The 15,394-nt window shown below is 35.4% G+C and overlaps 2 protein-coding genes across 3 annotated transcripts; one reads left to right on the forward strand and one right to left on the reverse strand.

Moving 5' to 3' along the window:
- Window positions 1-4,724: 4,724 nt before the first annotated feature.
- Window positions 4,725-10,523, forward strand: LOC104700941 (kinesin-like protein KIN-14Q). 2 transcript variants are annotated; one of them, XM_087458191.1, is made up of 17 exons: window positions 4,725-5,267; window positions 5,347-5,424; window positions 5,509-6,107; window positions 6,206-6,377; window positions 6,461-6,528; window positions 6,610-6,817; window positions 6,895-6,971; window positions 7,045-7,144; window positions 7,248-7,346; window positions 7,447-7,623; window positions 7,721-8,006; window positions 8,211-8,372; window positions 8,461-8,676; window positions 8,757-8,794; window positions 8,914-9,077; window positions 9,152-9,277; window positions 9,373-10,523. In XM_087458191.1, exons 1-17 carry the CDS (start codon window positions 5,123-5,125, stop codon window positions 10,342-10,344), a joined length of 3,687 nt encoding a protein of 1,228 aa, XP_087314317.1. In that variant the 5' UTR covers window positions 4,725-5,122; the 3' UTR covers window positions 10,345-10,523. The 2 variants fall into 2 exon arrangements, with proteins under 2 accessions (XP_087314317.1, XP_087314318.1); XM_087458192.1 differs by lacking the exon at window positions 5,347-5,424 and having other exon boundaries at window positions 4,930-5,267.
- Window positions 10,524-10,908: 385 nt separating this feature from the next.
- Window positions 10,909-11,755, reverse strand: LOC104700944 (thionin-2.1). The gene is made up of 3 exons (XM_010416555.3): window positions 11,453-11,755; window positions 11,268-11,345; window positions 10,909-11,173 (listed from the first exon to the last, which is right to left on the reverse strand). Exons 1-3 carry the CDS (start codon window positions 11,670-11,672, stop codon window positions 11,076-11,078), a joined length of 396 nt encoding a protein of 131 aa, XP_010414857.1. The 5' UTR covers window positions 11,673-11,755; the 3' UTR covers window positions 10,909-11,075.
- Between the last annotated feature and the right edge of the window lie 3,639 nt (window positions 11,756-15,394).

Raw genomic sequence — 15,394 nt, forward strand, 5'->3', positions numbered from 1 at the left:
TATCCTTACTTGAATATCTAAAACTCGTTTCCACATTTTAGACACTGTACAAGCGTAAAGCAAGATGAAAAAATTGCAAGATAGCTAAGTAGAACAGAATCTTGAAGCTTTTAATCAAATTATATGCCCGAAGAAGAAAACCCATTAGAAAACTCAAGACTCTTTTGTTCCTATATATGTTTAAGTAAACCAACCAGGTTGGAGCTTGAATTTTGTGGTGGTCTGGTTGCCTTCCACGATGTGGTTTAAGAGGACCCGAAACCAGCAGCTAGCCTAGTCAAATTTATAGACAAGTAAGTTTGAAATCAACTATCTACCATTTGGAAAATAGGAGACAAGAGCTATGAGACCGGCTTCCAAGTTTCATTTGCTTCAAGAGTCTAATAGTTCATACTCTGTTTTTATAACTATGTTTTAGTTCCAGAGATCAAAACTCTGCAAAAAAAACACTTGTTGTAAAACACTTTCTATCTCCATAAAACTTATAAAAAATAAAAAAAAGAGTAACGAAGTCAGCAAGCTTCACATTTTTTAACACATGACGAGAGAGTTAAGCTAACATAATTATAAACCCAAAACAAGAACCATTTAAACTTCACGATGGGATATGGTTGACTTTTATCATTTAATATCTGCCTTTACTCAGAATTAAGAGCAACACCAAATAAGAAATTAATTGTAGGTAACGATCATCTCTGAATTCTTTTTTGGTGTGAATACTGATATATGCATATGTGTGTCTATCTGGAGTACACAAGTGGGAAATTCACACTTCACAGTATGAGTTTATCTAATTAAAAAGGGATCGTCGTATCTCTTCTGTTCCCAACGAATGTCTTCACGTTTCGTCCTCTGAATCCAAATTAAATGAACCACCATCGTCCTCCTCTTTATACATACACACAGAAAAGAGAGTGGAGGGTAGAGATTGGAGAAGTTCATGCTAATACCCATAGGCAGAGAAGGTAGTATGTATCAATGGCCATTATAATTGTTCGTCAAAAACCTAAAAAGAAAAGACTGCAACGCCGTTAACGCAATGTTACGTTTATTAATGATTTTTTTTTATTAGTTTTTGTTTGTTTATTTTGTTTCCTTTATTTTAGATCTTTCAAAATATTTACAATTTAAATGCAAGGTGACATGTCATGTTTTCATTGGATAATACAAGGAGAAGTGAATGAATGGGTTCACCCTAGGAGTGAACCCAAGAATTATTCAAAAAAAATGAATATCTAATTTACCGTAAAAAATATATATTAGTAATTTTTAGTTTTCAAACATATATTAAAACATACTTTTACTAAAAAAATAAATATTAAAAATATAATATTTTTGCTATAAATCCCTTAATACTTTAACATACCTCATGATTTTAATTAAAGAGTCCTAAAAATACTCTCAATTAACAACTCATGATTATTAATTTTACGTTTTCCACCATTTAATTTGAAAATATTTTCTTAACAAGATTCCACAAATATATTTTAAATTTATGAGTTATTAATTATTTACTTCTTCAAACTAATTAATTATTATAAAAACATCTATTCTTCAAAATCAATAAGTAACATGTAAAAAAAATATTTCTTTCCAAAAAAACACGTTTAATGCTAAAAAGAAAGGGGAAAACAAAAAAAAAGGAAGATCACGTTCATTCTGTTGGACAAAACTAAAAAGTCCAATTGAACATTTTTTACAAAAGTAACTTCAGTTGGAAAATTAAATAAATAATAATACAGAAACAAAAGTAACTGCCATTTAACATAGTTATTACGAGAAATTAACAACTTCTAATTTAAAGCTATCTTGAAAAATGCATATACACAAGTCGTTTATTTGTATGTTCAAAAACTCCGAATTTAACTCCTACACTATCATGAAAAAAAACTTCTTTCCGTGATCTTTCTTAACTCCCCCACTCAACTGACATGTTACAGGTTTAACCTTCTATAAATACTCGCAATTATATACGTCGTAGTACAGTCTTTTCTTGCGTTAGACTTTTTTAGTTGAGAAACTCTCAAACAAATTCCTCGAGGTAAAACAACGATAACTCTTTAGTTAGTGAATATGTCTACATTTAAATTATCGTTATTCACAATTTTGTGTTAATATCCTATTAGTTCTTTTGTTACTTTTTATTAGTTTGTTCTGTTTCTGAATCTTCTATACATATCTTATGCAAGATCCTCCCCATGACAATGGGGTCAAGTCTAGGCATGTACTCTTTGTGGTGAACCGGATGTAATCCAAGACAAATTAGTTGGCACAAAAACTAATCCGGATTGTGGACTACCACGCTTCACAGCCTCAATATAGTCATTACCTTTTCATCGTTTCGACATGGTTCTGGCCACGAAACGAACGTCCGACGTCAACAATCCAGCCACCCATTTCGGTACATCGAGACTCATCGCGGACACTGTCAATCGAAAACTTGCCTCATACACTCATACACATTCTCCAACCGTCTCCAACCAGAAGCTTCAACTGCTCCCTAAAACCATCTTCGACCGAGAGGTGTGGCTCTGTATTTCTAGACATTATTATTTTGTTGTGATGCTCTATATTTCGTTCTTCTTAATTTACTCTGTATATAACTCACTCCCATTTCTTTTTAATTAAGTACTACATTTGAAAAAAAAAAAAAAAACTTTGGATGATATAGTTTGTTTCAATCATCCGATTCTGTAGCATTTGATTCTATTTTTTGCTCTCTTGCCATATATTTAGATAAGGTTGTAGTCTAATGATTCTGTAGAAATTGAATTTGATAAGATTGTTTGTTCTTGATTGCAATGCCAAATAACATAATTGTAATCATCCTTTATATTGGGCAAGAGAGCAAGAAAACTTTCTTCGTGGGAAACTTCGTCTTTTAACTAAAAATATTAAAATTTAGAATGTCATATTATAGTAAATTATTACTATGCATGTATTCTGTGTATATATAACTACTAATGAAAACATGCCAATGTGTATCCATTTAAATTATATTAACAAGCTATACGTAATGATTTTTTTATATACAGAAATCTACCATTATACTTAATCTAATTAACGTTGAGTACTATTTTTTATGGTATATGTGAAATAATCACTGAGAACAAAATCTGAAAATTGTATGTAGTTTAATTAAAGATGTAGATTTTAGTTTTGCAGAAATTAGTTGCATCATAAATTTGTAAGTGTTTTTCATACATTTTTTATTTTGTGATGATAGAATAATATTGTTTACATATTTACAAATTAAATTTGGATTTTTTTTAGGTCTATGTAAGATTTTGAAGAAAAATAATTTTAATTTAAAAAAAATAAATTTAATAACATAAAACTGTCCCATGCTATAGCAGGGGTCAAATACTAGTACAATATAATTTACAAACAATAAATAGGATTTATCCACCCCAATGAATGACAAGCAATTAGGGCATCTCCATCCCATATATTTGGTGAGTGTCTATAACAATATTAAAAAATTCAAGTTACAAAAAATATTAGTATTTAATTATGAATGGTTTTAAAATGGAGACATCTTTCCAAAAAAATGTCTCCAACAAGACATTAAAAGACCTCATGTCTTAGTTTAAAGACACTCATACATTAAAATACTATTTTTCGTTTTTATAATTGTGAGAAGACCCCTTTCAATAAGATGAGGGATGAAAATGCTCTTAAAACTCTAATCTCCGGTTATTTTTAGTAAATAAATATTCTTCTGTGTTTTTTTTTGTGTGAAAAGAAAGCAAAAACTCTCTTAAATTATTAAACTAAAGTAAAAATAAATTACATGCGAACACGACAGGGTACGCAGACCCGTTCGCATCATCAGACAACAAAGAAGAAACGTCAATAGGACAAACATCTAACAACTGCAAACTAAACGGTAAAGAAAAAGCATAGTTAACCAATCTATCTGCAAGACGATTCGCTTCCCTATACACATGATAATCCGGACAGACTAATCCTTCGAAAGCAATCCATAGCACAAACGTACTAAAAATGACAGGGGATGAGTATCCTGAATTCCTGTCTTGAGAAAACCAACCACAAGTTCAGAGTCCACCTCCACCTCCAAAAACGGAATATGCCTCTCCCAGACAATAACCAAACCATAATAGATACCCCAAAGTTCAGCCAACGAAGCAGAGCAAAATCCTATATTAAAAGCAAACCCGTAAATCCACTGTCCCTCTCCATCACGCAGCACTCCACCCGCTGTAGCCATCCCCGGATTACCCCGAGATGCACCATCAATGTTAAGTTTCACCCAACCACCGTAGGGCAGGGTCCATGCTATCTGTTGTACCTCTCGTTCAACCTGCGAGCCTTCATTATTTAAATGAGAATGTGCAAGATATACCTCACTGGCCATGTTTTCACAAATTTTACTCAGTCTCTGCACTTTTCATTCTCACCAAAAACATTCCCACACCACCACTTCCATTCCCACCAAACTGTGATGCCAAAAACCGTAGTCCAAGAAGCATTATACTGCACTCCCATATCCCTGAGACTCCCATATATCCATTCCAATAAGGTTTGGCTGAAAAACAGAACCCTCTGGACAGTCGCGTAGGACATGCATAACAGTTTCCTCACCAACCTTGCAAACCCTTGAGTCACTTAAGTGCCGCCTCTGCCTTTCAGAATTGGTCATAATAACCTGATTGGTAACTAACCAGATAAACATCCTCCATGTGTATCCATACTTGGTCTATGTGTCCCATCGTTACTTTTTTTTTGATTTAGTTATGTCCTCTCTGAATACGGCGGTTACATACATAGCCACGTGTCAGTACAACCCCCCCTGCCCGTAAAAAAGAAGGTTTTAAAATTTAATCATTGCCCGGCTGACCGGGAAATCAATTTCAAAATTCAAAGTCAGTAAGTAAAAAAGGATCAACAACGGTCGACTGATAAAACGTTAAAATAACCGCAACGGCGAAAAAAAGAGAATCCGATTCGGGTCTTATTATTATTTACTAACCTTAATTAACCCCACAAAAGAAATATTCTCCTCTTCTTCTTTCTTTCTTCTCTTCACCAAAAATTTGAAATCTCTTCCCCCTCCTCTTTTACTCGTTTCTCTGCGAAACCTTTTTTTTTTTTTTTGTTAATGGCGGATTGTTGTGATCCAGTTATTCTCGCAACGGATGCTTCTTCGCGACCTGAAACCTTAGGAGCAGCTGAAAAGGCTATTGTATCGAGCTCAACGGCTATGAATTTGGTAGATCTGGATTCTAATTGCGAACTGAGTAACGGTAAGTCATTCGAAATCTTAAGAAAGAGTTTTGAGTTTTCTCTTTTTCGCTTTATTGATTCTGGATTTTAAATTTGAAGATGTTCATATGAAACAATCAAGCCCCGAATTGATGAAATCGGAACAATCTAGTGATCCTGATCCCGTAGCTTTAGATGGTAACCCAACTTTTCTTTTTTTCTCCTCTCTCTTTTGAGAAATCAATTGCTTCACTCTAGTTCACATTGGGTTTTTGATTTCAGGCAAACTTGTGTTAGGGTTCCCATTAGCATCTCCTGATCTAGTTAACTGTGGCGCTTCACCAGAGTTACCGAGAGTTTGTTACAAAGATTCTCCAGAATTTGCTAAGAAGATAAGATTCTCAACTGAGCTTTCACTAGAGAATGGAATCGATGGTTCCACTGCTACTACGACTACTAATACAAGAGGTGGACGTAAAAGCCAAGTTGTGAAGTTCTCAGCAGTCTGTCAAACGTTTGGATTTGAGTTGTCTCCTGAGTCTTCTTTCGAGTTACCTTCTCCACCTGGAAACTTTCGGGAGACTACAACTCCTGTTATTAGTATTAACTCTGGTTCTACAACCACGGATGTGACTCTCGCTGATGAAACTTTCTTGAAGGATGAGTTTTACAGTGGAGGTGAAACTATCACCACTGATGCTGTTGTTGGTGATGAAGATGAGATTTTCTTGTATCAAACAGCTCGGCTTGGTAACTTCGCTTACAAGTTTCAGTTGTTGCAACCTGGGGATTACTTTATTGACTTGCATTTTGCTGAAATTGAGTTCACTGAGGGTCCTCCGGGAGTTAGAGTTTTCGATATATTTATTCAAGGAGCAAAGGCAAGGCATATCGTTGCGTTTTGAGCTTTTCTTTTTTCTTGTCTTGTTATTTATCACATATCCATTATGATTTGAATTGAAAAAAAACTATTTTGCAGGTCATATCCGGTCTTGATTTGTTTTCGCAAGTAGGAGCAAACACACCTTTTGTGATTGCTGATCTAAGAATGCTCGTTGGACGGGAAGGGGAGTTGTCTATACTATTAGAAGGAGTGACAGGAACTGCAATTCTATGTGGCATTTCTATAAGAAAAGAGACAACTTCTACTTGTATGTTTTTTTTTTTTTTTTTTTCCACTTCCTTGTGAGATATTTGAAAATCATGGAGCTATTCACACTTTTTCTTCTTTTAGATGTTGAGGATACTGGAATGCTAGCGGTTAAAGGAACAACTGACACTGTTTTGTCTCGGCCAATTCAAGTGAGAGATTTTGATATTTCTACTTTACTTTGGGGGTAATTACATATACTGCAGATAGTTAAACTGTCATGCTTTTTTTAGGAAAATGTTGACTGCAGGACAGAAGAAGAGACCGAAGGGATAAGAAGTTGTGGGCAGCAGAAGAGAGAGATGGAGGATATGAAGAGAATGATTGAGGAACTTAAACAGGAGAACCATAAAAAGAGTAGAGAATGTGAAGAAGCATTGGATTCTCTCCGTGAGATTCAAAATGAACTAATGCGCAAGTCGATGCATGTTGGTTCTTTGGGTATGTACATCCTTCTTTCTGTTTTGTGTTGCATTGCAAGCGGGAAAGTTGACATTGCGTTGCTTGTTCATATCTAGCGTTTGCTGTTGAGGGACAAGTCAAGGAGAAGAGCAGATGGTTCTCTTCATTAAGAGATTTGACAAGAAAATTGAAGGTACAGAGAAGCAAACTTCAAATACGATCAACAACCGCAAACTCTTGTGCCTCATTTTAATTCGTATTCGTAGATCATGAAACTGGAGCAAATTAAGCTGTTGGAGGAGGCATCCTCATATAAATTGCTAGCCCAAGATATCAACGAGTTCAGCTATCACATACAGTCCAGAGGTGAGTCTTTGTCTTGCTATCATCTGAACTTACCATTAGCACTAGAAAGGTTTCTAAAACGTGTATCTCTGACTTTTAATCCGTTGACATCTGTAATCAACAGTAAAGCAGGACGCAGAACTGCATGAAAATCTCAAAGCCAAATTTGTAGCTGGAGAAAAAGAGAGGAAAGAACTATACAACAAGATACTAGAGCTAAAAGGTTTGTGTTTATATCCAATACAACTTCTAGAGGGATCTCCTTGGCAAAAATTGATAGCCTAACAACTTACAGCGATCATTCTTTGATTTCTTTCCTACAGGTAACATCAGGGTCTTTTGCAGATGTCGACCTCTAAACTTTGAAGAAATTGAAGCAGGTGTATCAATGGGAATTGATGTTGAGTCAGCGAAAAATGGGGAGGTCATGGTCATGTCAAATGGGTTTCCCAAAAAGAGTTTCAAGTTCGATTCTGTTTTTGGTCCAAACGCTTCCCAAGGTGATATTTGGCATCAGTTACAGTTATCACCTTTGGTACTTGCCTTGTAGGAAATCTCATCTCACCAATCGACATGTTGTTTCTTATACTTCTACAGCTGATGTTTTTGAAGATACTGCTCCCTTTGCTACGTCGGTCATTGATGGATACAACGTTTGCATTTTTGCCTATGGCCAGACTGGTACTGGGAAAACTTTTACCATGGAGGGAACTCAACATGATCGTGGTGTAAATTATAGAACATTGGAGAATCTGTTTAAAATCACAAAAGAACGGGAAAACCGCTACAATTATGAGATCTCGGTCAGTGTCTTGGAAGTTTACAACGAGCAGATAAGAGATTTATTAGTTCCAGCTTCACAAAGTGCATCTGCGCCTAAAAGGTACTGGCTAGTTTTGTATGCCTTCCTCCTTGGTGTTTTATTTTATGAAGTTAACCATGCAAGGTCCATGGTTCTTTAGACTCGTTCTTTATTACTTGGAGCTTCAGTTAGGACTATAAGTAACTTCTTTCTGCTTTTGAGCTAAAATTCAGCTAATTGGTTTCTGCTATCACTAATTGTAGCTCGATACTCCTTTCTTTGCAGATTTGAAATAAGGCAAGTGAGTGAAGGAAACCACCACGTACCAGGATTGGTTGAAGCACCTGTAAAAAGCTTAGATGAGGTCTGGGATGTGTTGAAAACAGGAAGTAATGCAAGGGCTGTTGGGAAAACGGCGGCTAATGAGCACAGCAGCCGATCTCACTGGTCTGCTTATCTGATTTGATCTGTAGTAGTATCCTTTTTTTACAATTGGAAACTATCTGAATGTATTTTTTCTTCTTTCTTTGCCCAGCATTCACTGTGTGATGGTAAAAGGGGAGAACTTGTTGAATGGAGAATGCACAAAGAGCAAACTGTGGTTAGTTGATTTAGCAGGAAGCGAACGGGTTGCAAAGACAGAAGTGCAAGGAGAACGGCTCAAGGAGACTCAAAGCATCAACAAATCATTATCTGCTCTCGGGGATGTCATATTCGCTCTCGCTAACAAAAGCTCTCACATTCCTTTCAGGTTCATATGATACATCTATTTACCTTGAGTTACAGTCACCATTTTTTTTATCCAACTTGACGTTTAATTACCTTTTGCAGAAATTCAAAACTCACACACTTGCTTCAGGATTCTCTAGGTATAGACTAACATCAACAAACTGAAGCCAACCACTTCCTTTTTGCTTATATATGTTTCATTAACTATTGTGTTAATCTATTATGGAGCTTACGATGAAAAATGATTGGCATATGACAGGAGGAGATTCAAAGACCCTCATGTTTGTTCAAATCAGTCCTAACGAGAATGACCAAAGTGAGACACTATGCTCACTCAATTTTGCTAGCAGAGTGAGAGGGATAGAGTTGGGACCTGCTAAGAAGCAGCTAGACAATACCGAACTCTTGAAATACAAGCAAATGGTAAGCTACATGTCCACATGTATGTTTATCGAATCATTCATCTAGTGTTCTGAGCTGTGTCAATTCTTTATCAGGTTGAGAAATGGAAGCAAGATATGAATGGAAAAGATGAACAGATTAGGAAAATGGAGGAAACAATGTACGGTTTAGAAGCAAAGATTAAGGAACGAGACACTAAGAACAAAACCCTTCAGGACAAGGTAAACAATACTTAATTCATCATAACCACACCAAAAATACATGTTATATAATTTCAGCTTGCTGAATTCATTACATATCACCTTTCTCCGGTTAGGTTAAAGAACTTGAATCGCAACTGCTGGTAGAGAGGAAGCTTGCACGTCAACATGTAGACACAAAGATTGCTGAACAGCAGACAAAACAGCAGACTGAAGATGAAAAGAATATATCAAAGAGGCCGCCGCTGGCAAACATACTGTTGGGATCAGCTTCAAAAGAAATGGTAAATCTAACACAACCATCACTCTTGGAGTGTTCCAGCTATGATCTAGCTCCTTTACCTAATGGTGGCCTAAAGTACAATGACATCTCTGAGAAGGAGAACAATCCAGAAATGGCTGATCAAGTGCATATACCTAATAGAACAGGAAGATTCTCTATCTGTTTAAAACGTATTCCATCAGCTCCAGCTCAAAGAAGAAGTTCTCTTGCCCCAACCACATCAACTTCGAAAGAAATGATGAATCTGACCCGACCACCACTCTCAGAGAGCACCACCAGCTATGATCTACCTCCTTTACCCAATGGTGGCCTCAAGTACAGTGACCTCATTGAGAAGGTGAACAATCCAGAATTGGCTGAGCAAGTGCAAATACCTAAGAGAACAAGAAGATCCTCTAACTGCGCAAAACGTGGTATTCCACCAGCTCCAAGAAGGAAGACTCTTGCTCCAATGCCTTTCATTCCAACCACATCAACATCAGCTTTGTCATTATTGCCACCATGCCAAGCTTTTACAAACTCGCATGATGAAAAGAGTGGCGCTAACCAAGTGCTCTGCACCAGCCCCAAGCTACATAGAAGTAACGGGAAGACGTTACTGAGACGAAGCATACAAAAGAAAATGCAAATGAAATGTTCCCCGAGGCAGCAACCGTTGAGAAGAGGTGGTGGCATTAATGTCGGGATGGAGAGAGTTAGGCTGTCTATAGGAAGCAGAGGAAGGTTAGCTCACAGAGTTTTGCTTACCAATGCTCGTAAGGTAGGTCTGAAGGAGACACTGCAGAAACAAGAGCGATGGATCTAAATCATCTATTAACTGACCTGATATGACTTAACTTATCATTCAATTTGATTTCTTGGGAGGATGATTGATATTTTATCATCTTCCAGTTTGACTAGTTTCGTGTGCGTTTGTGGATTTGGTTTGACCCTATTGTAAAGATGGTTTTGGCTTTTGTGCACTCGTTCAATTTCTTTTTTACATAGGAAGGTTTCAAGAACCTATAACCGTAACCTATCAACATATACACTGTGTAGTTCACATTCTAAGCCATAAACCGCATATCAAAACAGATGTACACAAAAATAACAAACAGAATCCACAATTTTTCAAGATGAGGCTAAAACAAAGAAGGCTAGTAAATATTAATCTTGGTCTTGTGAGATCTCATACTCACCTTTTTTTTTTTTTTTTTTTTTTTTTTTTTTTTTTTTTTTTTTGTCAACAAAATATCAGCTCAAACCAGCCAATGGGGAGGAAAATTGTGTACACGCTTCGCGTGCCAAGGAGTCCGCACTAAAAATGTTTATGTGGAATAGTTAATATTAATTAGTGGAAAGCAAATAAAAATGTTTCGAGAGAAGAAGATTAATAAAAGACAGGTTATTCTTTATTAAGATGATAGGGAAGTAGAGGGCATGTACAATCTAGAGATCGACAGCCTTTTACGACACATGCACACACACATACCAGAAGTACAAATTCTTCAAAGAGGCTAGCATTATTTTTGTCACATACACGACAATTAGAACAGTCTAGGCTGTTACAAGTGTGGCTTTAGAGCTCTTGGTGCAGAAAGTAGAACATGCCTTAGCACATTGTTCAAGGGCTCCTTTCACAATCTCACTTGCATCTAGTCACCAAAACAAACATTAGAATGGATTAATGTTTCTTGTCCATTATTCTTACGAGATAATAATAAAAATGACTTGGGGAGTTCGCTTTACCAGAGTTTTTGAGAGTGTTCATGGCACCACAAACAGAAGTTTCACAACCTAACTTGCAGTACTCATTAACAACATCACCTGAGTCAAGAAAAAAAAAAAATATATATATATATATATATATGCATCAAAAATAAAACCTTGATCGATCTTTTAACAAATAATATCAAAGACATGTTCCCATTTACCTGAGTTTTCCAGAATGTCGTTTTCCCAGCCAGGAGGGCATGTATCAGATTCTTGACATCCACTCAGTGAAACACACCTTTTCCTGGACTGTTTGAGACGACATATATTATAAACATTTCTAGCTTTGGTGGACGGGCAGCAGCTCCTTGCTTCTACTTGAATTTGTGCCATGAGCAGACTCATTATGAGCAAACTGAAAATCATAGTTTTTCCTTTCATCTTTTTTGAATGGTTACTTGTTTTGATCACAAGATGTTTATACGTATAAAGAAAACACTTATAAGCTTGTTTACTTGTATTGATGAAGTGGTCTTGATACCAGACTTGCTTAAATACTGGGAAACATTGTGACGAGAATTTAGTTAGTTAGGACATGAGAAAAGGAAAAAGTCAAGTAGTTACAAACGTGATTTTTGTGTTTCTTCGTTTCAACCAACTTGTCTCTAACCTTTTAACGTTTGATTGAAGCTCATAGTTCTGATTTTCTTTAAATTTTTATTTTGCTAGCCGATCAAAATGAAATCGTAGGCTAGAAATTGTTTGGGTCTTGGCCCAAAATAGTTTGTTACTAAAACAGTTGCGTGAACCAAAAGAGTAAATCTGGTTAAAGACTCACCTGGATTAAATCCGGTTTTCAGATTTATAAATATTTCGTCGATAAACCACAATCGGTTGTGTTTTTGCCGGATTTGTTTTAGTTGTGGGAAATTTTGGTTATCAAATCAAACCAAGAATTTCCCAAATTTTAATTTCCTTGGCTATTTTTGATTGATTAGTTATTTTTGGATGTGACTAATATATCTATCAAAATTGAGCATTTGTAATTTTGTATCTTTTAACAAACTATAAGTACAATATTTGGTATGCAATCAGACTGCATACTTGCATATTATTTGAATTATCAAACGTTGGATTTTTTTTTTACCACATATTTTGCAATCCTTTCCTACATTAACATATAAATGGTGTTCATAGAAATAATACAACTTAAGTAGAATATTTGAGATTCTAACCTCAAAATGTTGGCGGATGATAAGCTCAAATTAATTTTTGGAGTTACTCTCTTAAACAAGAGATCACTGTAGTACTTAAGGGCCGAATCTACAGAGACTCAAGATCAAACACAATAGATTATAGAGTTTTGTTATTAGGCTAAACAAGTTAATTTAATTATTGAAAAAGCAATCAAATATTCAAATAAAAGTGTTGTTAAATCAGAAAATCAAAAGGTTAAGCCTTGAAAATTTCTCAGGAAATTATGAAATATTAAATCAGTAAATTAATTAAGGTTCAAGCAATTTAAAATCAGATCTAGAACTCTAAACACAATTTGTAAAATAAACCAGTTCTCACTGCAAATATTATCTAAATTTAAAACCAGAAAATCCAAATATCTTTGTAAAATTCTAGGTTAAAAATCAGCTTTAAATTCAGGTTTAAATAAGTTCACAAAATTACTAAATCAAATCTCTTTGTAAAAAGTAATTTTGCTCATCAAAGGTTTTAATCAGGAAAACAATTCTATTCTCATATCAATTTATTTCCCTATGATAATATTTCTAGGTGATCAATCAAGAATTATTGTGAAGAACAACCAAGGATGAAGATCATAAAAGATTAAGAACCCTAAAAATAACAGATCTAATAAGTCATAAAAACCCTGTGAAAAACCCTAAACCTAACAAGCAAATTACTCAGATATGTTTAACCAAGAACAAGACATAATTATGAATAACATGCAATAGATATTAAAAGTAAAAAGAAGGAGTTTATGAATTTTTCTCTCGAAGGAGTTCATATCTCTCTCCCAAAAGCCTTCAATATCTCTCTCAAAAATCTACTTAGAAAAGAACTTGCTAGAATAAAACTTAAGGGTTTCTAAACTCAAAAACAATATATATATATATGTATCCTAAAACACGTCAGGGACTAATCTTGCAATTATGGAAAAATTTGGGCAACTTTTGTAAATCTTCCAAAACTTGGCTTCTATCTCGGCTAAACGGGGTGTCGATCGATGCTAAGGCAGTGTCGATCGACACCATATCTTTAAATCGATTCCAAGTTGATTTCCTCCGGATTAATGCTCCAAAATGATCCAAATTGCTCCATTTCGCTCCATCCGTGCCAAAATCCTAGAAAACCTATAAAGACACAAAAACAACATAGAAAACAAATCTAAAGACTAAAAAAGCACACTTATATCATGGTTAAAATCGTAAAAACTATGATATATCAACTCCCCCAGACTTAGCCTTTGCTTGCCCTCAAGCAAAACAGAAACTTAGACTTGTGAAAGAGGTTTGAAAACACAGAAACTCATTTTCTTTCTAAGGTAAAGCCTTGATCATTCAAACCATAATTCATATGCTTAGCAGACAAATCCAAATTGAACCACCATGTACTTCTCCGTTAATATTAGTAGCATCCCAAATTCAAACCAAATTCCACTACTTCCTCCATTAAGCCTTCATCGGTGGGTCTCATCAATTTGATAAATGTCAAGAACCTTCTAGACTCATTCCTATTCTATACCATAACAAGCAAGATATAACTTGTACAACATGTGGTACTCTTTCTCTCCCACAGACTTATTCTATTCTTATCTTCCTTTGAGCTTTGCTTTGCTGTTTTTTTTTTACTATCCTTTTTTTCTCAAAGTTGTAGGCGAATAATGGGGTCATCGGTAATTTACCTACCCCTCGCTTTCAAGCTTTGTGTGATCATTTGTCTCAAGAGTAGAATAATGAGGTCACAGATAATTTACCTACTTCTCTAAAATGATCAAAATCATCTCATATTGTATTCACTTTTTTTTTTTTTAAAAAAACAAAGCTCTCAGAAAATCTTTTTTTTTTTACTTGAATAAGGGAGAGGAGTACCATTTTCTTCTGAAATCTTACTTGTCAGGTATGAACAATGAGTCAAGCTCTATGAACATCAATCTCCTTGATAAGGTAAAAAGAACAGTTCAAAAGTTACCTCAGGCTTTTATGGGTTCTGTTGGAAATTTGGACGTCTCTGGTTTACTGGTTAGCCATTGGATTTTTCATTAGTCGGATTTGTGGATTCAATCTGCAACATTAATCAACCAAGACAATACACTAAAAAGAAAAATCATAGTTTCCAACAAAATTTTGAAAAATTTGACTCAATAAAACAAAAATACGGCTTTGACACACTAAACACAAAAACTATGTTAGCAGTTAGTACTAACCTCCTCCAGACTTACACGACACTGTCCCCAGTGTTTTCAAGCAAGGGAAAGGCAAAAAGAAAAATAAACAAAAATGAATGAGTATTAAAAGTATGAACCAAAATCGGATTAACTCATATGTGAATGGTGTCGATCGACACCCTCTGCATCTGCAGTGTGTTACGTCCAGAAATCCCAATGTTAGTTGCTGTTAATTTGTGTCCCTCTCGATCCTTGGATGGTAGCACTGCTAAGAATCACTCAAACACAAGATTAAACGCAACATGATAGATGGAGGTTCATAATTCAACACTAATTCAAACTGACTCAAAGCAAAAATAAAAAAATGATTTAAAGTAGAAAAGAAAAACCTAAGAGTGGGTTGCCTCTCACTAAGCGCTTGTTTTCAGTCATTAGCTTGACTGTGTTTAAGCTCAAGCTTCCGGTGGATTGGAAAGTGGCAGTGAATGCTGCCGAAAGGAATGTCTCATCATCCAAGGTGGTGTATAAGCTTTAGGTATATGAGGTCTGCCAAGGATGTGAGGAACAAGACCAGGGCGGAATTTAGGGACGGGTCTTCTTTTATGTCCTGCAAAATCATCAATAGAAGAAACAAGCCCTCTACGATAATCTCGTGGCTTGGTTAACTGCAAAACAGTTTTTGTATCTTTGAAGGTCTTATTGATATTGACATATAATTTCGTTTTAATTATAAAATCTAAATCCTAATTCTCATTTATAAACC

Source organism: Camelina sativa, chromosome 7 (genome assembly GCF_030686135.1).
Source record: "Camelina sativa cultivar CO46 ecotype springtype chromosome 7, ASM3068613v1".
Classification (NCBI taxonomy): Eukaryota; Viridiplantae; Streptophyta; class Magnoliopsida; order Brassicales; family Brassicaceae; genus Camelina; species Camelina sativa.

Coding starts and splice junctions, on each gene's coding strand:
- LOC104700944 (XM_010416555.3), bottom strand. CDS start 11,672: ATGAAAGGAAAAACTATGATTTTCAGTTTGCTCATAATGAGTCTGCTC. Junction 11,346..11,452: donor CGACATTCTGGAAAACTCAG/GTAAATGGGAAC, acceptor TTCTTGACTCAG/GTGATGTTGTTAATGAGTAC. Junction 11,174..11,267: donor GAACACTCTCAAAAACTCTG/GTAAAGCGAACT, acceptor TTTGGTGACTAG/ATGCAAGTGAGATTGTGAAA.
- LOC104700941 (XM_087458191.1), top strand. CDS start 5,123: ATGGCGGATTGTTGTGATCCAGTTATTCTCGCAACGGATGCTTCTTCG. Junction 6,108..6,205: donor TATTTATTCAAGGAGCAAAG/GCAAGGCATATC, acceptor ACTATTTTGCAG/GTCATATCCGGTCTTGATTT. Junction 8,795..8,913: donor CTTGCTTCAGGATTCTCTAG/GTATAGACTAAC, acceptor GGCATATGACAG/GAGGAGATTCAAAGACCCTC.